At 36.7% G+C, this 22595-nt stretch overlaps 1 protein-coding gene across 9 annotated transcripts in view; it reads right to left on the bottom strand.

Moving 5' to 3' along the window:
• CPLANE1 (ciliogenesis and planar polarity effector complex subunit 1) overlaps positions 1–22595 on the bottom strand; it is a 124129-nt gene that overhangs the window by 61723 nt on the left and 39811 nt on the right. For 6 of the 9 annotated variants that reach the window (XM_082453636.1, XM_082453638.1, XM_082453639.1 and 3 more), the window contains 14 exons: positions 21030–21168; positions 19767–19876; positions 19489–19647; positions 19266–19374; positions 17301–17601; positions 15021–15930; positions 10147–10295; positions 9367–9533; positions 8759–8847; positions 7715–7794; positions 6571–6648; positions 4989–5181; positions 982–1275; positions 35–802 (listed from right to left, as the gene is read on the bottom strand). In XM_082453636.1, coding sequence (XP_082309762.1) covers positions 35–802; positions 982–1275; positions 4989–5181; positions 6571–6648; positions 7715–7794; positions 8759–8847; positions 9367–9533; positions 10147–10295; positions 15021–15930; positions 17301–17601; positions 19266–19374; positions 19489–19647; positions 19767–19876; positions 21030–21168 — 3546 coding nt within the window. The remainder of the gene's footprint in view (positions 1–34; positions 803–981; positions 1276–4988; positions 5182–6570; positions 6649–7714; positions 7795–8758; positions 8848–9366; positions 9534–10146; positions 10296–15020; positions 15931–17300; positions 17602–19265; positions 19375–19488; positions 19648–19766; positions 19877–21029; positions 21169–22595) is intronic. The other 3 variants (XM_082453637.1, XM_082453644.1, XM_082453643.1) reach the window with 2 other exon arrangements.

The following is a 22595-nucleotide window of genomic DNA, read 5'->3' as shown; positions in this document are numbered from 1 at the left end:
CTGTGCTTTTGTATCACTCTGCAAAAATCATTACCATATTTTCTTGGGATAGACATGAATGAAGTAGTGATAGTCTTGGGTATTTGCTTTCTTCTGCTACAGTTCTAATAGGTATTGATGGAACTGTAACTGATGCTCTTGAGGCAGAGGAGAATACAGGAGGTTTAAGTTGTAAGTGCAATAATGGAAGTCCAAAAGAATTCTGAGGAGATATGTCAAAGGCCCCTGCCTTAACATCAAACAGTTTTTCTGGTTTTATAAATGTTGCAGAGTCCTGCTGAGGTGTCAAGTTTTCTTGTCCAACATACTGATCCAAGTTCACATGCTTAGGGATTTCTGTAATTATTGTTTCTGCCCATTTCTTCTGCTCAGCTGCTTTTTTTATGACTTCAGTATTATACTGGCTCAAATTCAAATGGGACATTGAAGTAGTGTCCATTGCTCTCTTTGGCAAAGGAGGCTGGAAGAAATCAGATAATCCCCAAGCCACTCTTGGCTGTGGCGGAGGACTGAAGGGAACTTGAGGAACTCTTTCTGTATGGAAGGAAAGGGGCTTAAATTCAGGCTTGGGCTGAAATTGAAGCAAAGGAAAACCATCACCAGGTCTGAAAGTTTTTGCAGTGGGGATAAGTTTAGGTGTCTTCAGAATGGCAGAAGACGTGGACAAAAGGTGGAGGTGAGTATTTCCAGCAGGAGCTGGAGACAATGAAGTGGTTGGTAAGCTCTGAGATGCTGGAGTTTGTCCTCTATTCTGGGTTTGGCCTTCTAACTGACAAAAAGGAACACTCCCATGTGGAACATTCTGGAAGATAAAAAAAATATTATATAAGATTAAAATATATTACGAACTCCTACTTTTTAAATGATGTTCAATATGTTTTGGAGGAGGTGGAATATAATAACTACTAAATAAATTATTTACTCAAATAACCAACAACTGAACTACTAGGACAACTTTAATGGTATTTTAAAATGCATTACCTGTAAACTTCCAATATTATTTTCATCAGATTGTACAATTTCTTTATGGCAGTGTGGGCTGTTCTTGCCAGGCTCTCTGACGTGCTCTCCCATGGGTTGTGGTTTAACGAAAAATCTCTCCTTCAGATTTCTACTGCTGTCTTCAACATCATTACTCCCTCTTGTGGGGTTTGATCCTTGGCTTCCCACCAAATGCACAGACTGAGACTGCTGTAGAAGTTGATGTATATCCGGGAGGTTAGCAAAGGATGATCCTACTATTTGCATTAGGCTCATGAAGTTGATCTGTTGCAGCTAGGATAAAATAAAAATTAAAGAAACATCTTAAAATATAATGAAAAGAACTTAAAGAAGCAACAACAATTATCTGAGTATTCCAGAATAGTCATACTTCCGCCTTAGTATCTGCTGGACCCATAAATGCTGAATAGAAAGCAGAGCTGGGAAAGATTTAAAAAAAAAAAAAGGAAAAGAAGAATAGCTTCCTGTCCTCAAGGAGCTGTCAACTAGGAATATGAACTCCTAGTGAGACTTGAGACTATCTGTAAAGCAGTTTACATAAACATCCTTGGGATCATAAAGGAGTGGTCTGATGGAGTGGGTGAGGATAATTAAAGAATTCCTAAAATGGGTGTGTTGTGACCAGGTTTTCAGGAAAGAAAAAAGCAAAGATTAGCAACAGGTGAAGAGAGAGGAACTCCTGTGGAAGGGCTGACCGAGTGAAAGGCAAAGGTATGCACTGTGGCTGAAAAACCTTGAATGACAGAATCACTTGAGGGCATTTTAAAAATCCCAATGGCCAGGTGACACCCTATACCAATAAAATCAGAGTATCCGGGGGATGTGAGCCAGGATTAGTATTTTTTAAGATGACTAGGTGATTTCAATGTGCAGAAAAGCTTGGGAACCACTGGCATGTACACTGGCTTAGATGGAGCAGGAAATTTATAGCTAATGAGAAGAGAGGTTAGTTAGTACAGTGGTTCCCAAACTGTAGCATGCATCAGAGCCACCTGTAGGACTTCTAAAAGCACTCTTTGTTGAGCCCCATCCCTAGAGTTTGATTCCAGTAGGTCTGGGATGGCAGCCTGAGAATCTGTATTCCTAATATCTAAGTGATGCTGATGCTAATGGTTCAGGGCCCACACTTTGAGAACCACTAGACTTGTGAGAGTATGGTGGGAAAAGAGGGAAGATAAAAGCTGTCCATGGGGGTCTTTCAAGCCCAACAGAGGAATTTGCACTTCTTAAAACAAGCCAATAAGGAAACACTGCGGGTTTAAAAAAAAATGTAGGTTTCCTTCAATTACAAAAGAAATATATACTTATTACAGAAAAAAAAAGGACAAAAAAGAAAATAAAAATGATTCATAATCTTATTCCCAAAGATAACTAGTATTAACATTTTTTAGTGTATATCCTTTCATTCTTCATATTTTTATTTTTTTATTATTTATTTATTTATTTATTTATTTTTGGCTGCTTTGGGTCTTCGTTGCTGTGGGCTTTCTCTAGTTGCGGTGAGTGAGGACTACTCTTCATTGCGGTGCGCATGCTTCTCACTGTGGTGTCTTCTCTTGTTGCGGAGCATGGGCTCTAGGCACATGGGCTTCAGTAGTTGTGGCACGTGGGCTCAGCAGTTGTGGCTCATGGGCTCTAGAGCGCAGGCTCAGTAGTTGTGGCGCATGGGCTTAGTTGCTCTGCAGCATGCCGGATCTTCCCAGATCAGGGCTCGAACCCGTGTCCCCTGCATTGGCAGGCAGATGCCTAACCACTGAGCCACCAGGGAAGTTCCATTCTTTGTATTTTTAAAACATGATTGATATCATATAGTATACAAATTTGTGCCTGAAATTTACTGAAGATTTTAAAGCAGGAAAATAAGAGTATTAAAACAATATCTGGGGAAGAATGTCTCAGAAATGCATATATGAGACAATGGAAGTATGAAGTTCTAAGAACCTAAGGTTGGCTACCACTATAGAAATAGCAAGTAACTGTACTGACATACAATGTGGGCAAAAGAGTCAAGAGGGCATAGTAAAACACTGGATATGCATAGTGAAAGAAGGTAAAGATGACTCTCTAAGACAGTGATTCTTAATCTTCTCCAGAATTATCTGGAGAATTTGTTAAATATACAAGGCAGTGACCAGCAAAGTCCCTAGGTAATCCAAAAAACAAGTTTGACAAATTCTTCTAAAACTTTAAGCAGGTAAAATAGGTCATGCTAGTAAATAGAAAAGGGAAAGAAGAGACTCAGAAGAATAAGAATAAAATCAGTTTCAATAAGTTCCATGGGACAGTGGGACATGCTGAAAAAGTATTCCCATCAGGACCCATAGTTCAAAGATTTTTTTTTTTAGTATAAACATCCCAGCAACAGCACATGGGGAGCTGTCGCGGAGGGCATAGGTCTCTATTGGAGGAGGGGTGTGGGCAGGGCATGAGGAGGAGTATGGGCATGCCAGGAGAATGGGAACAGTCCTGGCTGCCCCACAGTGGGATGTGTGAGGGTCTCTGGCCAGGCCACAGTCCACATGGGAAGACACCAATCAGTCATGAAGTCATGGGAAAGCCACACAAGCCTGGCTGTGGGCCCAGGCACCACACAGGCGCATTCAGTGTTAAACTATACAGGATGAGGCTGTACATGAGTTAATTACAAAAGAGTCGTATTTATAAAAATCTGTACACATATTTGAAAAACTCACAAAATTAGTGCTCAGAATTATCCATATAAAAATGGTATACTGCATCACATAAAAGGATATGAGGGCTTCCAGGGTGGCGCAGTGGTTAAGAATCTGCCTGTCAGTGCAGGGGACATGGGTTCACGCCCTGGTCCACGAAGATGCCACATGCCGCAGAGCAACTAAGCCCATGCGCCACAACTACTGAGCCTGTGCTCTAGAGCCCACAAGCCACAACCACTGAGCCCACGTGCCACAGCTACTGAAGCCCATGTGCCTAGAGCCCATGCTCCGCAACAAGAGAAGCCACTGCAATGAGAAGCCCACGCACTGCAACGAAGAGTAGCCCCTGCTCACTGCAACTAGAGAAAACCCATGCACAGCAACGAAGACCTAATGCAGCAAAAAATAAAATAAATAAATAAAAAAGAAAAGTGTACGATTAAAAAAAAAGGATATGAAAGTGAATGTAGAACACATGAAGAGAAGAGAAGATCTGAGGGAAATTAATATTTAAGGAATAAAATAGAAAAGGGAAATATTTAAAAATTGTTGGTAGACAGAGGAAAGGATAACCAGGTGAGAAAAAGATGATGGAAGGCAAAGTGAACAATACTTTAAAATGCAGCTGACAATTTCAAACCAAGCCAACATTTGGTTTGGGGATGATAAATGTGATGTGACAGGCTGTGTTAGAAAATAAACTTTGGGCACCTTTGAGCAGGGGCCGCTGGTCTGGTTTGATTATCCCGCACCTCACTTTTGTGAGCAGCTCTGCATCCCAAAGAGCTCAGTAAAAAAAAAGTCATCATCAGAAGTAGGGAACTCAGCCTAGACTCTAGTCCCTAGAGTTAGGACTTCTGAATAAGAAAGCAAGAGTGCCCAAAGCAGAGAAACCCTGCAATTTAATTTTTTTTTTAAAGATTTATTTATTGATTGATTGATTGCTATGTTGGGTCTTCGTTTCTGTGCTAGGGCTTTCTCTAGTTGTGGCAAGCGGGGGCCACTCTTCATCGCGGTGCGCGGGCCTCTCACTATCGCGGCCTCTCTTGTTGCGGAGCACAGGCTCCAGACGCGCAGGCTCAGTAGTTGTGGCTCACGGGCCTAGTTGCTCCGCGGCATGTGGGATCTTCCCAGACCAGGGCGCGAACCCGTGTCCCCTGCATTAGCAGGCAGATTCTCAACCACTGCGCCACCAGGGAAGCCCCCTGCAATTTAATTTTAACTTGTCCGTCTCTGGAAGTTTGTTCATATTTTAAAACCTTACATATATATCATGTGTAGACTTACTTGTTTATATGAAGATGTGCTTACCTGAACTAATTTAAACATTTCATCTTGGAGCATTTGCCTAACAGAATCGGAATAATGTGATAACTGAGCCCTGGGTTCATTTCTCTGGGTTGGCTGAGCTGTTGGCCCAGGTGTTTGTGAAGCAACAGTGACTCTATTTGATACCAAAGGTGGAGCTGAGGAAGATTTATCTTTACATGCAGAGATCCGTGCACTATGTGGAAGCATATAAATAAAAAACACACATTAATCAAGAAAGAAACAAATTAGATGTCTATGAGCTGAGTATTTTGATCCTACTTTTTTATTCTACTTTAAAAGCTTTCTGGAAGTTTTCAGGAAATTTAAGCCCTAAAGCCGATCTCACTCTATCCCTCAACCCCCAGACACATTTGTCATCAGCACAGTTATTCATCCAAATGCTGTAATTAAGGGACATGTAATGTCTAGTTAGCCATGGTCCCCTCCTTATGGTGTTACAACCCAGGACAGTTCTCACGTTCATTTTACTTGCCTGGTCCCTACAGGCATCTGAGTTTGAGACCTGTGCAATCATTCTGATTAGGTGTACAGAGTACGTAATTTGGGTTAGGAATATATTTCTTGGACTAAATTTAATGATCCGGAATGGATTTAGAAAACTGTGGAAAATATGGGTTAAAAAAATGTTTAATTCTAACATGGATAGAGCAAACTCCTGTTCTTCATTAAATGTGAAACAACACTATTGTGAACATTTCATTTCCAAACAAATCAGAGAGTTGATATTAATAATTAAACCCTAACAAAAATGCTTATTTAGAAATAAAAGTTAAAAATCAAAGTAAGTTTTGTTTTATAAAATGATTGTTTAGGGATGATTCCTTAAAACATAGAAGGGACTCAATGTTGTACAAGCAAATCAATTTCATAACCTAAATAAGGAACAGGCACTATCATGTCCAAATAAACTGATCATTGTCTCTAAAAAGAAAATAACACATTAAATTGTGTTTAGATTTATTTGGATTTACATTAATTCCCTTTCAGCAATAACATTTGCCTTTTGTCAAGCATCTCACATCTTCAATAACAAAACTATATTTGGGAAATCCATAAAAAACAGGCGTTACAACTGACTTGCCTATTTTAAGACAACTTTATTGGCCTTTGCTTTTAACAAGTAACAAGGAGATAAATTCTAATACTGGAGAATTTTTTTAAAGCAAATTTGTGCTATATCATTCTCCTATTTCAACACGATTTGTAAACACTAAACACACTGTTCAACTTCTGTAAAAGAAATTCAGAAGACAACTGGATGACTCTCTTCTATGAGAGAATTAGAAGCATTTCATATGCTATTAGAAATTTGCTAGAGGCTGAAAATGAGCAAGAACAACATCTTTCAATAATATATCCACTACTTCTTTTTCCAGAAAAGACTTGTTCTAAAATAGTTCCTGCATGTCTTTAAAACACAACTGTTAGAGGAAAATCTTTTACTCTCTTAGTTTTTGGTCAAGATGTTAGTAATTATTTCAAAATGGTACAGTAGGCATCATGTCATTCTCTTATCTATTTGTAATTATATCAATATGGTGCAGTATGCAAAAATTCTTACCTAGAAACTTCTGAACTTGTATCTACACAAAATGAATGAGGAGTGATGTGTTCTGGATCTATAAAGCCTTCGATCATACTATAATTAAAGATTGATAATCAATTAGGAAGCAAGATATTCTTCGCATTATCTAAGGTCCAGGTGATCTAATGCTCCACGATCTAAGAGTCTAAACATCCTCTAATCTTCTGTAATGCTTAGCTCATAATTACAATCTATTTACATCTGTCTCTATAGCAATAGTAACAGATTCAAACAAAAGCAAAGAATATGTCTGGATGGCTTTAATATACGACGTGAACACTATTAAATGCTTGGCAACAGAAATAATATAATCTAAAATAAGCGGAAATGAAGTTAGCTGGGACCTCAAATTTTACCTAGGAAGAAGCAGACACTTTGCTCAGGAACACTACAGAGCCCATTATCACATCTGAAACTGTAATGACTAGTTTTTTATTAATAGAAATATCTATATTACTTGTAAAGGCACAGGACATTAAACATCTTTTTTCTGTTAATTATCCACAGAAGACCCGAACAAAAGAGAAGAGAAAAAATCTAATTATGTTGCCTCTCTTATCTGAGGTAATTCTAAAATTCTAAAACATCAAAAATTCTAAACATTAAGAAATCATGCCCAAACTGCAACAAATGAAAACTGCCTTCAGCTATCCTTGAAGCAATACTAAGCTAGCAAGCAGAGTCTGTGTCCATCAAAGCCCTATGGACAGAGTGCAGTAATCATACCATAACAGTGAAAGATTATACACATATGACTCATAAAGATTCTTTACTTGACCCATGAAAAGTGGAATTAGTATGGAAAGGGAGTACCCTCATTAGCAGCTGAGTAAACTCTGGTCTAGTCATAGCCATATTTTACTCTAAGGTTGATAGTGACAGGTGAACAAAAAGCATTTTAGACATCATTATTTATTTCACTCTACCAAGATTTAGAAGCAAGCATAGAATTTACTAAAAATCATCACTACCATTACTATTAAATTGAGGTTACAATTTCACTAGGAACACAGTATCACCATAAAATATATATTGTCAATGATGAGGAGAAAAAAAAAACCCTCTTCATCAAGTGAATCCCAAATGAGCTTTGAAAGCTTTCCATACTTTTCCCCCTTACCCTTTCTGTTCAGTTGATTTTTCCTCCATACATGTCTCTAACAGTTCTTCCCTTGGACACTGAACCTCTCCTGTGGAATGCTGTTAAAATTAATAGTACCCAAAAAGAAAATAGTTGAAACAAACAGGTATTACTGTCTTAGGTATCTTGAGTTTCACATTAGCCATTCGCCTGGAATAAAAACAGTCTAAAAGCAAGTGCGAAACCAAACATTAAAATGTACTCCCAGTCCTGCTCTGACTAGACCTTTATACTGTGATGCCTTTGGCCCATCACCCTGAGCCATTGAGCATATTAAACTACAAAGACAAATGATGTCACTAGAAATCATTTACAATGTATTTACAATATATTTGTAAATTACACACACATCACTACATAAGTAAGTACAACTGACCTTTGAACAACACTGGTCTGAACTAAGGGGGTGCACTTATATGCGGATTTTTTTTCAGTAAATACACTACACCATCTGGGGTTGTTTGAATCTGTGCCAGGTCCTGGAACCAATCCTCCGTGAATACTAAGGGATGAATGGATGAGGATTTTTGACTGCATGGGGGTCAAAGCCCCTAACTGCCATGTTGTTCAAGGGCCAACTGTACACTATGAAAACAACTAGAAAATCAGAAGAAAAAAAAATCCTTCTTAAAGGAATTGTTTCAATAATTAGAGATGCCTGTGTTCTACCTGGAAATCCAGTGTATAGAGTTTTGAGAAAACAAATAATACATAAAAGTGCATGTATGTGTAAAAACTGCACACTACTGCTGAATTATACGTCCTGAATATGGAACACTTGCATCACTCTTGATTAAATTAATTTACTACAGCAGTTTATGAAATTAACATTTCATAGCCTGAAATTATTAGACATCTAACTAATAATAGAATTTCAGTGAAAGAAAAATGCTGCATGGCTACACTCTACAATCCACAGTACACTTTTAAGAGATAATAGCCTTGGTTGGATATATTGAATAAAACACTATAGTGTTACCATAGCATAATTTAAGTAACTTTATCCACTGCTTATAGACTTACTTCTTCTAAATGCTGTGGTAAAGTCTGCATCTGCACGTAAGAGGCAATACTGGGACTTTTAACAATTCCAACAGATTCTTTGGCATCCTCTACACGGAAACAAGAAGGAAGAGAAAACTGACCTTTTGAAAAATAATCAATTTTCTTTTTAGAATGTTCAGAAATACTATAGGAAACAAATATAATGGCAGAAACATTTTCTATCCTCCTTACAAAAATATCTTTAAACACCTAGAGACAACCCCTCTTCATCAAGTGAATCACAGGTGAGCCTTGAGAGGCCTCATATCAGTGTGTATAACTCCATACAAAGCTCTGAGAGTTTCTGTTTTAAAGAAGACTGCCAAGGAAAGGTTCATAGAATTGGTTCACAGCAATGAGGAGACCCATAGTAATTACACAGCAAGGCAAAAGGCCCCAAAATTGTATATTCAGGTTATAAGTTAATATGCTTAACGTTTCATAAATATTAAATACTCTTTAAATATTTGGCTTTAGGCTATTATAAACATGCCAATTTAGATGTAAGACTAAGTTATCTCAGATAATCATTCACCAATATCAAATTAGTAAGGTCAAACAAAAAAAGATTAGCTAAATGAACTGACCTTCATAGTCTGATGGGTATATATCCATTTCCTCCTGTGTAAATGTTTCTACTTCTAAAAGATGCTCCTCAATATCTATAAATTCTTTTTCAGTATCATCAGTGACAGAAATAATCTCATCATTGGTTCCTTTTATTTTGGGATTTTTTACTTCAGTTGGCATTCTACTGACAAAAATGAAGCAGCTAAAATTATAACTCATTCTTGGGAACAAAGAGCTTGCTTTCAATTGATTCAGTTTATTGAAAAAGAACAAACTAAGCTTTCATATTTATAAAGTCTTTGTTTTTTAACCATGTATGGCAAATACTAGAAGCTTAATAAAAGGTTGTTCAATGAGTAACTGAATGTCCCGTTTTTATTTACTCAAAGGATTAGAATAATTTCAACTTTTCTAAATTTGCCATTCTCACAAAGGAATCTTCCTGCTACCAAGGCTTCAGCTTTAGTATTCAAAGATACATTACTTGTAGTATTACTTAATACGTAAAAATGGATGAGATGATTAGTTCAACTTCCTCTGACGCAGGAAATCAATGAACATAATAAAGGGATCTCTTGGGATGAATTAGCTCCTCTCTTAGAAGATATAAGCTAGACCAACACGTAAAGAAACAAAATTTGTAATGAATTGTTAAAGTACTTCAGAAAGCACTCACTTACTGCTTCTCTAGTTCAGAGAAATGCTCATTTCTTTAACTTTCAAGGGTTCAATTCTCCTTTAAGCCCAAACACCATCAAACAAGGTATTTGAAAAGGAAGGTATAATCAGCAACTTACTTCAAGATACTTTGACAAGATTCATTTTGATCATTTCCTTCCTCCGTCCCACCTTGAGTGGATAGTGCAACAGAACAGCCAGCATCTGTTTTATAATCACTCTCTCTATTGGGTCCATTCTGAGGCTCAGGGTAATTATTCTCTAGCACCTAAAACAAACCATTTATAGTACTTAATATTCATTACTGAATCCCTTACTTTTCATTATATTTTTAGATTATTAATACTTTCTACAGAACTTCTCCTGATTAAGTCTCTTATTCATTTACCAAGTATTTACTGCATTTCTAATACTCAATATTTGATGCTGAAGTAATAACTAAGTCTTTATTCCACCTAGAAAAAAATAAGCTTGACAACCTAAAGAGTATTCAAAAGAAATCAGCCTTACAAACTTGAAAGGTATATCACCAGTGTTTTCAGGCCACAGAACAATAGCAATAAAAACGTAAAGTTGCTTTCATTTCACTCTCTTTACAGTTAAAAAGACATTTAGTAATTATTTCAAAATGACATAGTGGGCAAAAATATATGCAGCTAAAAATACAAGGAATGTATCTCTTTTGTTTTACTTAGAAATTTAGGTATGCATCACCTAGAAACACTTAAAAATTTCAGTGACAACAAATATCACAGTATCTTCTAAACTACCTTACAATAACAGAAACTTATCTCAAAAAAAGGAAAAAAACCCCACAAAAACATAAAACAAAACAAAATTTCTTCAACCCAGAATAAACTAGTTTAATATGAAGGCAATTCAAAATAGAACAAATGAAGAATTAAAAAGTGTGGAGGGGTGTTGACCAAGATGGCAACACAGGAGGCTCCTGAATTCTCCTCCTCTCACAGACACACTGAATGTACAACTACACACAGAAAATTACCACTGAAAGAAATCCAGAAACTCACTGAGTGACTCCTACACATCAGGGGAATAAGAAAATACATGTTGAAACAGATAGTTAAGGCTGAAACACGATCTGACCATAAACCCCAACCCCGGAACAGCACCCTACAAGCGGGAGGGAACTTCTAACTTCCAGCTTCTAAGAAGCAAAGGGTTTGGACCCTACATTTAGTACCCAAACTTTTAAGACTCCTACTTGAGAGTCAGGCCCCCAAAACACCTAGCTCTGAGAGCCAAAGAGTCTTGTATCCATGAAACCCACAAGACTATAGCAAACAAAGAACCAGTTATTAACAAGTGTGTGAGCACCAGCTGCAGCTATCCCCACAGGGCTTAGCACAGAGGGGCAGGCAAAAACAGCCATCTCCCAGTCTACCCTTGGAATGAGTCCATCCGCATACTTTGTAAGCTGCTGCCTGGGGATCCCGCACCTGAGCACTCATCTAGGGCTGGCTACAGCCCTCCCCAGAGACCAGGGAAGCCAATGGACACCTCCTCTATCGTCTCTATCTAGCCTGCTCCAAGTCACCAGTATCTACCCAGAAGGAGCCTGTATACACGTATGCTGTCCCAGTTTTTGCAGCTGCTGACTGAGGGGGAGGTCCCTGGATCACCTGTCTCTGATAGCCGGTAGGGCTTGTATTCACAAGTCCTACAGGACTGTAGCAAACAAGGAAGCAGTTCTTAATGGGTGCAGGAATACCCACAATGGCTATACACGTGGGCCCAGACCATGGGGAGCAGGCAAAAATACCCATCTCCCGGTTCCTCCCCAAGAAGGGCTTAACTACATACTTTGCCACATGCTGTCTGAGGGTCTGGCTTCCAATCAGCCTGCATCTGGTGCTAAATGCGATCTACCCCTTTGGGACACTGACAGGTCTTCGCATAACCTCAATTACTAGGAATCACTAAAAACAAAGGAGGCTTAGATAATCACAAAGGTTTCAGAGACAACCAAAAGCTCAGGCCAGGCTAACTGATGAGCTTCATCTTCTACATAAGACCACTCTGTTCAGACTGGGCGATGTGGCTATTTTATCTAATGCTCAGAAACCAACAAAGAGACTCAAAGAAAATAAAGAAACAGAGGAATATGTTCCAAACAAATGAATAAGATAAATCTCCAGAAACAGATCTTAATGAAAGAGATAAGTGATTTACCTGATAGAGATCTAAAATAACAATCACTGAGATGAGGGGAACAATGCATGAACAAAGTGACAATTTCAAGGAAGAGATAGAAAATACAAAAAAAGTACAAAACGTGAATTAGAGCTGAAGAACACAATAGCTGAACTGAAAAAGTCACTGAAGGGATTCAGTAACAGACTAAATCAAGCAGAAAAAAGGACCAGAGAACTCAAAAATAGGGCAGTGGAATCAAAGAAGCAAGAAGGAAGAAGAATAAAAGAGTGCAGATAACTTAAGGGACCAATATATGCATTATAGAGGTCCCAGAAAGAGAGAAAGGGGCAAAAAGCTTATTCAAAGAAATAATGGCTGAAAACTACTCAAACCTAGGGAAAGAAACAGACATCAGATCCAGAAAGCCCAGAGAGTTCAAAAATAACATAAATCCAAAGAGACCTACACCAAGAGACAAAAGTTAAAAACAAGGAGAGAATCTTAAAAGCAGCAAAAAAACAATTTGTTACATATAAAGGAACCCCTATAATGTTGTCAGTAGATTTTTCAGCAGAAATTCCGTAGTCCAGAAGGGAATGGCATGATATATTAAAAGTGCTGAAAGAAAAAAACTGCCAACCAAGAATATTCTACCCAGCAAAGTTGTCCTTCAGAATTGAAGGAAAGATAGTTTTCCAGACAAGCAAAAGCTGAAGGAGTTCATGACCACTAAACCAGCCTTACAAGAAAAGTTAAAAAGAGTTCTTCAAGCTGAAACAAATAGATGCTAATTAGTAGCAGAAAAACATATGAAAGTATAAAACTCATTGGTAAAGGTAAATATATAGTTAAATTCAGAATATTCTAGTGTTGTAATGGTGGTGGTGGGTTAAACACTCATAACTTTACTATGAAGAATAAATCACAAAAGTATTAAAGATAACTATAACTACAATAATTTATTAATGGATATACAATGTAAAAAGATACAAATTGTTACATCAAAAATATAAAATGCAGGGAGAGGGGTAGTGTAATAAATATGCAGAACTTTTGTATGCATTCAAAGTTAAGTTATCAGCTTAAAACAGGCTATTACAAATATAACTTGTTTGAGTATAAGCCTCATGGTAAACCACAAAGCAAAAGCCTATAGTAAACAAACAAACAAAAAACCCACAAAAGATTTTTTAAAAGGAATCCAAGCATACCTCTAAAGAAAATATTCATATCTCAAAGAATAGACCAAAAGAGGAAGAGGGAGTTCCCTGGTGGCCTAGTGGTTAGGATTTGCACTGTCACTGCTGTGGCCTGGGTTCAATCCCTGGTCGGGAAAGAAACTGAGATCCTGAAGCCATGTGGCATGGCCAAAAAAAACAGCAAGAGAGGAAGAAAAGAACAAAGGAAATACAAAACAACCAGAAAACAATTAACAAAATGGCAGTATTAAGCCCATACATGTCCATACATATCTATAATTGATTTAAAGGTAAATGGACTAAATTCTCCAATCAGAAAACATGGAGTAGTTGAACGGATTTAAAAAAAGACCCAACTGTATACTGCCTACAAGAGACTCACTTCAGCTTTAAGGACACACACATACTGAAAGTGAAGAGATGGAAAAGTATTCCATGCAAGCAGAAACCAAAGGAAAACAGGGGTAGCTATATTTAGACAAAATGAACTTTAAGCCAAAGACTATAACAAGAGACAAAGAAGCTCATTATACAATGATAAAGGGGCCAATTCATCAAGAATATATAACATCAATTAATATTTATGCAGCCAACATAGAAGCCAACACAAAAATTAACTCAAAATGGATTAAAGACTTGAAAGTAAGACCTGAAACCACAAAGCTCCTAGAAGAAAAGACAGGCAGTTAAGCTCCTTGATGATGATTTTTTGGATCTGACACCAAAAGCAAAGGAAACAAAAGCAAATTTGAATTATACCTCAATAAAAATGAACAAAAAAGAACAAATTTAGATACTATTGGAATTCTCCAAATATTAAAAAAAAAGTCCATGTCCCAACTACTTTACCATATAGAAATTTGTTTTCCAAGAAATTCACCTCCATCTTTCTCTGGAGTACGACAGCAAGTACTCAATCAAAAGATATTTATGAAAAAAATACTTGCCTTGCAAACAGTTAGGTTAAAAGAGCAGCCTTTTACTTGCCACTGGGTAGAGAAAAGAAAGAATAGCCCATAAGCATTAATTTCTCTACTGATATCCATCTGCCTTTCTAGGTTTGGCCCTCCAACCTCATCTGCCAGATAGTATAAGAAAAGATGATCCCCTAATACATACAATGAGACATCAGTAATAAAAACTAAACAGCTGCCTAGTCCTCCCTCATCTGAACAAAACCCTAAAACTTTAAAAAGAAATAATAGAAATGTAATACCACTTGTAATATCACTTAAAATTATCTCCTTTTTCCTCCTCATTTTTTTTTTTTTTTTTTATTTTGGCCACACCACGCAGCTTGCAGGATATATCAGTTTCCTGACCAGGGATAGAACCCGGGCCACGGCAGTGAAAGCACCAAATCCTAACCACTAAGACCACCAGGGAACTCTCTCTTTTTCTTTCTTATAAACACACATGAAACCTCAAAACCTCACAGCCTCTCTGAAAGCACTTTAACCCTAATTTATCATTTTTAACAATTAAAGGAACTACTTTAAAAAATTAGGTGATACAAGTTATAATCAGCATTGTCATTAACTTTGTTACTTAGTGATTCTTTATTAGATAGCGAAATATAAATATAGTTTTAATCTAAAATGAGAATTCTCATTTGTATGTAATTAACAATTCTTTACCTTAATAATGGCATTTTTTGCCTTATATGTAGCAAAATAGGGTTGTTTCAAAAGCCACAATGATGTAAGAATGGCAGCTGTAGAGGTCTTTACACGAATGACGGGACTGTACTCACAGGATGATGCAGTGAGACCAAAATCACAGAGCAGTCTTCTATCAGACCATCTTATCATCCACTCCAACAGCCTTCTTATACTGCCAAATGTGTTATTTAGTGCTAGAGGAAGATCCTCTTGAGGGTTAATATCGTTGCGTTGAATTGCTTTGAAAATACATCTTCTAGTTTCAATAGACTTGGGAGTGCAAAAACTATGGTTTGACAATCTCTGTATTAAAGTTTTCTCTGCATTGTCATCTTGTATTCTGTAAACTGACTTCTGTTTTAAACCAAACAACCCACTCTTCCCTTCATTTTTATTGACTTCATTCAAAGGGTTCTCTAAAAAAGGCCTGATCCCTTGATTAACCAGTACAGAAGCTGAAAGTGTCTGGTTTTCTGATTTTTCATACTCATATGACTCAGGAGCAACAACAAAGCAAGAGCCAGCTCTAAACACATTCTGGCTTTTGGTTTTGCCCTGACGTCGTTTTAATGTTGTATGTACATCAAAAAGTAAAGAATTAAGTTCATGTTCTCTAAGATGTCCAGAAAAGCTAGTTAGAAATGGAATGCCAGCATCCTTGGAACCAAGTAGGTCTCTTTCAAGAACATAACTCAAGAAGAGTTCAAGGAATTTAATATATTCATCATCGTCACGTTCAAATTCCCAAACACCTATTACAGGAAGTGCATTTTGTAATAACTTTTCATGATCTTCTTTTCCTTTAGGGTTTTCCTTCTGATTACATATTTTCTTTTTTCCATTGGGCTTACCAGTCAATGTTAATTCCATGTGATTTGGGGCATTTCTATAGCAAAGTAAAATTTAAAAAGACAAAATTAAGATCATTTAATCACTAAAAATGATCTTAGCATTGACAATAAAAATTCTCTCCGCTGGTTAAGTCATACCTCTTGTTTTTTAATGCCTTGATAACCTATCTTTCAACTGAGGGGCAAAGATCTCTAAGTATTCACTCGAGCTGAACATTCTGAGTCCAAAAAATATAACAGATTAATATCAAAAGGGAAATTTTATGTTAAAAAAGATTAAAATGGGTTCACAGGAATTTCACTATTAAAAAAAACATGACTTCTTCTGGAAAAAAAAAAAAAAAGGTCCTCTAACAGGTCAGAATTTAGAAATACTGTACAAAGTCAATAAAAAATCACAAGCCACCAATACACATCATAGTTTACAGCTTTCTGTTTCTCTCTTGCACCTACCCCTTTCAGCTTCCCTGTATGATATGCAAGAAGCAGGACTGCCCTCAGGATTCTTTACCACACAAAAGTTGGGTATTTTTCTAAACACTTTCTGCTGCTATTAACCTGTTGGGCAGGCACCTAACTGCCAGCCATAATTACTTTTAAATCTGTTTCCTTTCAACATGGTTCTTAGGGCAGAACACAGATCCCTCGTTCCCTCAATAAAAGAAAGCTTCCAGTTAGGCACCTGGGCTGAAGCCGCCATGTCTCTTCCTATTAAGAATACACAATAAGCAGCCTCCAAGGTATTCCTGTGCTAACACTGAAGTTGCTTGGTGAAACAAGCACATCATTTATGATACTACCAGATACAGTTTAAGCAGACGTTTGAAGTAGATGATATTATTTCACTTAAGCAAGATTATGGTTGATTATATAGTCTTTCGGTCATGAGAAGGATAAACTGCATTGTAGATACTGAATTATAAAGAAAAAAATCTGCTTAAATCAAAGTAACAGAGGTTTAAATGATAAGCAAGAATTTCTCAACAATTTACAGACAAGCTTCAAAGATGAATGTGCAAAGAGAAAAAAAAAAGATGAATTTGCAAATTCCTTCCCTGGAAACTCTAAAAATAATATAGCTAACCAAATAATCCTGAACTATTTAAGTCTAAGATTGCTAAAAGAACTAAAAGTCCTCCAGTGAACTCTAGAATTTCATCTACTCATTTTATTTTATACCTTCAGGTGGCAAAATTATTTTGTATCTCAGTAATATTTTAAATGGATTGTCAAATGTACAGTCTCATCTTACACTCCTAACATTCTTGTGGGTATGGAGGGTGGTAATAATATAATCAGTGAGGTTGCTGGAAATAAAAATCAGGTCATCAGTTGCATGAAAATACTGAAAGTACTTTGTTCCCAAAGGAAGTGAATGCTTTCTATTATGAGATCTCAATTGTACCTTTGAGAGAAATGTATCCTACTTTTTTCTTCAGCCGACAAAGCTTCCGAGAAAGTATCAGCTGTATCTGCATCACTGTGGACCAGAGAATTCCCTGGTTCTGGGAGTGTGCTCCTGCTCAGACTAGTTCCCAAGGAAAACGTGTCAAAACCTAGAACCTCAGCTGGTTTTTCTTCTTCAGTTGGTTCCCATATATTCATCTCAAAAGAACCTATATTTCTCTGCACACGTTTCAGAGCTTTCACCCTCACTTTATGGATAGAATGCATGATAACAGACATCATTTCCTGAGTTTGGGGACCTAGAAAGAAAAGAACAAAAGGCCTTAAAGTTCATTAAAATGTTTCAACTCAAGACATAAGGGGATCCAATTCTGGTCCCCCCTGGGAACATGAAATCTAACTGATGGCTAAGGCTTAGTTCTACAGTCTTACAGATCATGCTTTTTTTCAGTATCTGTTAGAAAGGTATGGTCCATATTTTTAAGGTAGAACAGCAGAAGCTAGAAAAGGTCCATTAAAGAACAATAAAAGTGACTCCATAAAAAAGTATGCCCTAGAAAACAAAAAATTTAGAAGTAATTTAACTGTTTCAAAAACCAGATAATTAGAGAAAGAATCACTAACATTCTTCTCATTCCCACAGAGTGGCACACAAGAGAAAATAAGTATAATTTTAGCCAAAGAAACAAAAACACCTTTCTGACTTCAAGTAACAGGAAACAATAGAAAGGGAAGTTTTTCAAGACTGCCTACATAAAAATTTTTAAATATCATTAATACATAAACATGACATTTTAGAGATTTCAAGAAAGTCTGAAAAAATATAAATCACAAATACAACGTAAGTATATTAATGCAATAATGTACAATGATAGGATATTTCTAGACTTAAATAACTAGACTATAGTTCTAAAACAGAGAGTAATTTGAATTCTTTAAAAATTTCTACAACATTATGAATACCTCATTTTATTGTACTTCACAGATATTGCATCTTTTACAAATTGCAATATCTGTGAAGGTTTGGGGCAACCTTCAAGCAAGTCTACTGGTGCCATTTTTCCAGCAGCATTTGCTCACTTCGTGTCTCTGTGCCACATATTGCTAATTCTCGCAGCATTTCAAACTTTTTCATTATTATGAGATTTGTTTTGGTGACCTGTGATCAGTGATCTTTAATGCTACTACTGCAAAAAGATTATGACTTGCTTATGATTATGACTCGGATAATGGTTAGCATTTTTTAGCAATAAAGTACTTTTTTAATTAAGGTATATACATTGTCTTTTTTTAGAGCACACTTAATAGACTATAGTATACTGCAAACGTAACTTTTATATGCACTAGGAAACCAAAAAATTCATGTGACTTGCATTACTGCATTATTCACTTTATTATGGTGGTCTGGAACCAAACCTGTAACATCTCCAAGGTATGCCTGTGCTTAATGCCATTGAACTGCACACTTAAAAATGGTAAATTTTATATTATTTATATTTTACCACAATAAAAAAAAATTTTCACAAGGTCATCTTGAATGCACAGTATAAAATAAGGAGCATAAATAACCATAAAAGGAGAATACTAGTTTTCAATAAAATATCTGCATTATACAAAGCATTATATGTTTTATCTTGTTTAATCCTCTTTCAATACATATTCATAAAGAAGTATTAATATACTCATTTTACAAATAAGGAAAAGAGGCTCAGAGATACTGAGCAACTTGCCTATGGTCACACAGTCACTAACTGACAGAGCCATGACATGAAGTCAGCTTTGTCTGGTTCCAAAGCAATAGAATTGGTGCTTCCGTAATGCGGAAGTGCTTCTGACTTCTCATACTCCTATCTCCAAAGAGAAATGCATAAAAACATAAGCACTAGAAAATAAATGCTTTCAAAACAAAATGAGAATCTTCAGCAATTTATCTATCAGATATCTAAGAAATGACAAATAATACCTTTCACAACATAGTGTCTGAGTCTCTGTTGAAGAGAGTGATATTTTTCTCTTAAAGGAACCCTTATGTCCTCAGGATTGGGAAATGCTTTCACAAAAATTTCTGCTACCTTCAGAAAAATTTAAAAATGAGTTTTATGAGCATCATTCTTAATTATAAATAAAATTAAAATTCTTCAGTCTCTGATTCTGATTTAGTTTATTTTCACCTACATTTACATTACCTCTCTGATTGGTGGCAGTTCTCCAATGAGGCTCAAAATTAGATCCTGAATAAGTTCTTCAATATTAGAAAACCGAGAGAAGGGTAGCATTCTACAAGCCCATTCCACTGCACTGAGACAGTGCTCAACCATACAAGAATCAAACTTCACTTCGAGGTCCTAAATGGATATTGAAAGATATCATTTCCTTTTCACTTTAGACAGATAGACTAGATTCTTCGATCAAGCAATAATTTCCCAAGGAATATTTATTTTTCTTATTCTTGTGTAATTGATACCTTTTTTCCCTCCACATTTTCTCTTGCCTTCTGATACTGCCTGCAACTATAGGATAACTTATCACGGACATGCAGCATCCAACACAAAGCACAAAGTTCTCTGAAGCAACCTAAATCAGGAATGGAAATATGAAAGAAGACTGTATGAGTATATACATTAATATTATAACAACTGTTGGTTATTTGTTTTCCAAAATAAATGTCTTTATACTGTTGATTATAAAAGAAACATGCTCATCCTCAATACTTTATATAAAAGTTGTGGAGATCCTTACAGAATTTTTACACATATTATTCCAGAATATTTCATACATGTCACTTGCATGAAAATATTAAAAACTTTATAGAGTAAATAAGCTACTCTATTTATTGGTAGTTTACTTGCTTTAGAGTATATTGTAGATATTTTTCAAAGCCAATACACATAGCTCTACTTAATACCATATTGTTAATTTATTTGGAAAATCACTTATTAATAGGCATTTAAGGGACTTCCTGGTGGCACAGTGGTTAAGAATCCGCCTGCCAATGCAGGGACACGGGTTCGAGCCCTGGTCCGGGAAGATTTCACATGCCGCGGAGCAACTAAGCCCGTGCGCCACAACTACGGAGCCTGCGCTCTAGAGTCCACAAACCACAACTGCTAAGCCCGCATGTTGCAACTACTGAAGCTCGCGTGCCTGAAGCCTGTGCTCCACAACAAGAGAAGCCGCCACAATGAGAAGCCCGTGCACTGCAACGAAGGGTAGCCTCCGTTCACCACAGCTAGAGAGGGCCCGAGCACAGCAACGAAGACCCAACACAGCCAAAAATAAATTTATTAAAAAAAAAAATAGGCATTTAAGTTAAAAAATTTTCAATATTAGAAATATAATTTCCAATATAAAACAATTTTTTATTAAAAGTAATACAAGTACACAAAGATATATAAAATCATACTATGTATATACAGTTTTGCAACTATCTCTTTTTTCACCTAATGTATCTTAGATACCTTTTCTTTTTTTTTTTTTTCCTGGCCGCACCACGAGGCACGCGGGATCTTAGTTCTCTGACTGGGGATCAAACCTGTGCCCCCTGCAGTGGAAGCACAGATTCTTGACCACTGGACCACTGGACCCTCAATATATTTCCATATTTCCACGGTCTTTTCATTATCAGCACAGTACTCTGTTACATGAAACTTCCCCGAATCAAATGTAAAATATATCATTACTAATATTTAGGCCTAATTTCTAAGCAAGCAGCTCATTTTGGACAAACCTATTGCTTTAATGGACACTTCATCAAGCTTGTGGTCTCCAGTTGCTCCAGGTCGAAAGAATGCTACACCTCCTTTACAGAAATTAAGTAATGACTGAGGGAAAGGACTCAATGAAGGAAGGGATCCTTTCATTCGAATCTGATAGTAAAGAAAGAATATGTTAATTACCAGTCATATAAGTCAATTTTTAAGGAAACTATAAAGCAACAAACAAGGCAGGTAAGATAAACCACAAAGAGTGGAAAACTCAGCATGGTTCCCATACTATGTAAGAAAATATCCCTGAAATCACTTGTACTTTCAGAAACTTAGCTCACAAATTTAATTCAACAAATCCACTAGGCTAAATCTCAAAGGAAAAAAAAAAGGTTCTAGCCAAATTAACCTCTCTTGTCACTCAGTTTTGCCTAAAAAGTTCTGTATAAAAAGAATTTAATGCTATTTGCCCTGACTTTCCCCAAAGGAATAGTAAAGAAAATAAACTTAAGTATCTAACTCTACCTATGTGCATTACCTAAAAACTAATACAGAAAAAGGTATATATCTACATACAAAACTTTAAAAAACTAATCTATAAGTGACAGAATTACAAAGTCATCATTTGGCAACTCCTAATAAAAAAATGACTCTAGCGAGGATCATCAATAAATGCTAAATTAGGTAAAAAATTGATGGGTTGATGGAGAACATCATAGTGGGTGGAACATGACCCAAATTCATTGATCCATCTCACTACCATGAAAAGTGAAGGAAAAAGACGTACATGCAACATGATGTGCTGCAGAGGGGAAGTATACAATACCACTTATGAAGGATTCAATTCTAAGAAAATGTTAACCTGAATTTAATCAAACCTGTCTACTTTGATGAGGATAGATTAATTACCAGCTTAGAGAAAATAAAAGAAAAGAGGAACCACTTCAATGACACTAAATGAAAAAATGACAGACAAATCCAAAATATGGTTCAGGACCAACTACCTAATCTCTCTAACAAATCAAGAATAGAAAATAAAGGAAACTACTGTGTGTTAAAGGAAACTGTGATAGAATAAAAGAAAAGGGGGACTTCCCTGGTGGCACAGTGGTTAAGAATCTGCCTGACAATGCAGGGAACACGGGTTCGAGCCCTGGTCCGGGAAGATCCCACATGCCATGGAGCAACTAAGCCTGTGCGCCACAACTACTGAGCCTGCGCTCTAGAGCCCGTGAGCCACAACTACTGAAGCCCACGCACCTAGAGCCCATGCTCCACAACAAGAGAAGCCAACGTTATGAGAAGCAAGTGCACTGCAAAGAAGAGTAGCCCCTGCTCGCCACAACTAGAGAAAGCCCACATGCAGCAACAAAGACCAAACGCAGCCAAAAATAAATAAATAAAAATAAACTTATTTTAAAAAAAAAGAATAAAAGAAAAGGGATCTAAGAGACATAAACCCGGGAAGAAAAGGATTAGCAGCAGGCTTGTAATCTATTTTCTCCCTCTACTATTCACTTCCAGAAAGACATGATCTAGTCAAATCCCCTTGTAAGCATGCTAAGGACAGACTTCTTATCAAACAAATT

The sequence above is a fragment of the Balaenoptera physalus genome, assembly GCF_965194825.1.
Source record: "Balaenoptera physalus genome assembly, chromosome: 3".
Lineage (NCBI taxonomy): Eukaryota > Metazoa > Chordata > Mammalia > Artiodactyla > Balaenopteridae > Balaenoptera > Balaenoptera physalus.
Note: the sequence above shows the minus strand (reverse complement) of the source record. Positions and strands in the feature narration are given on the sequence as shown.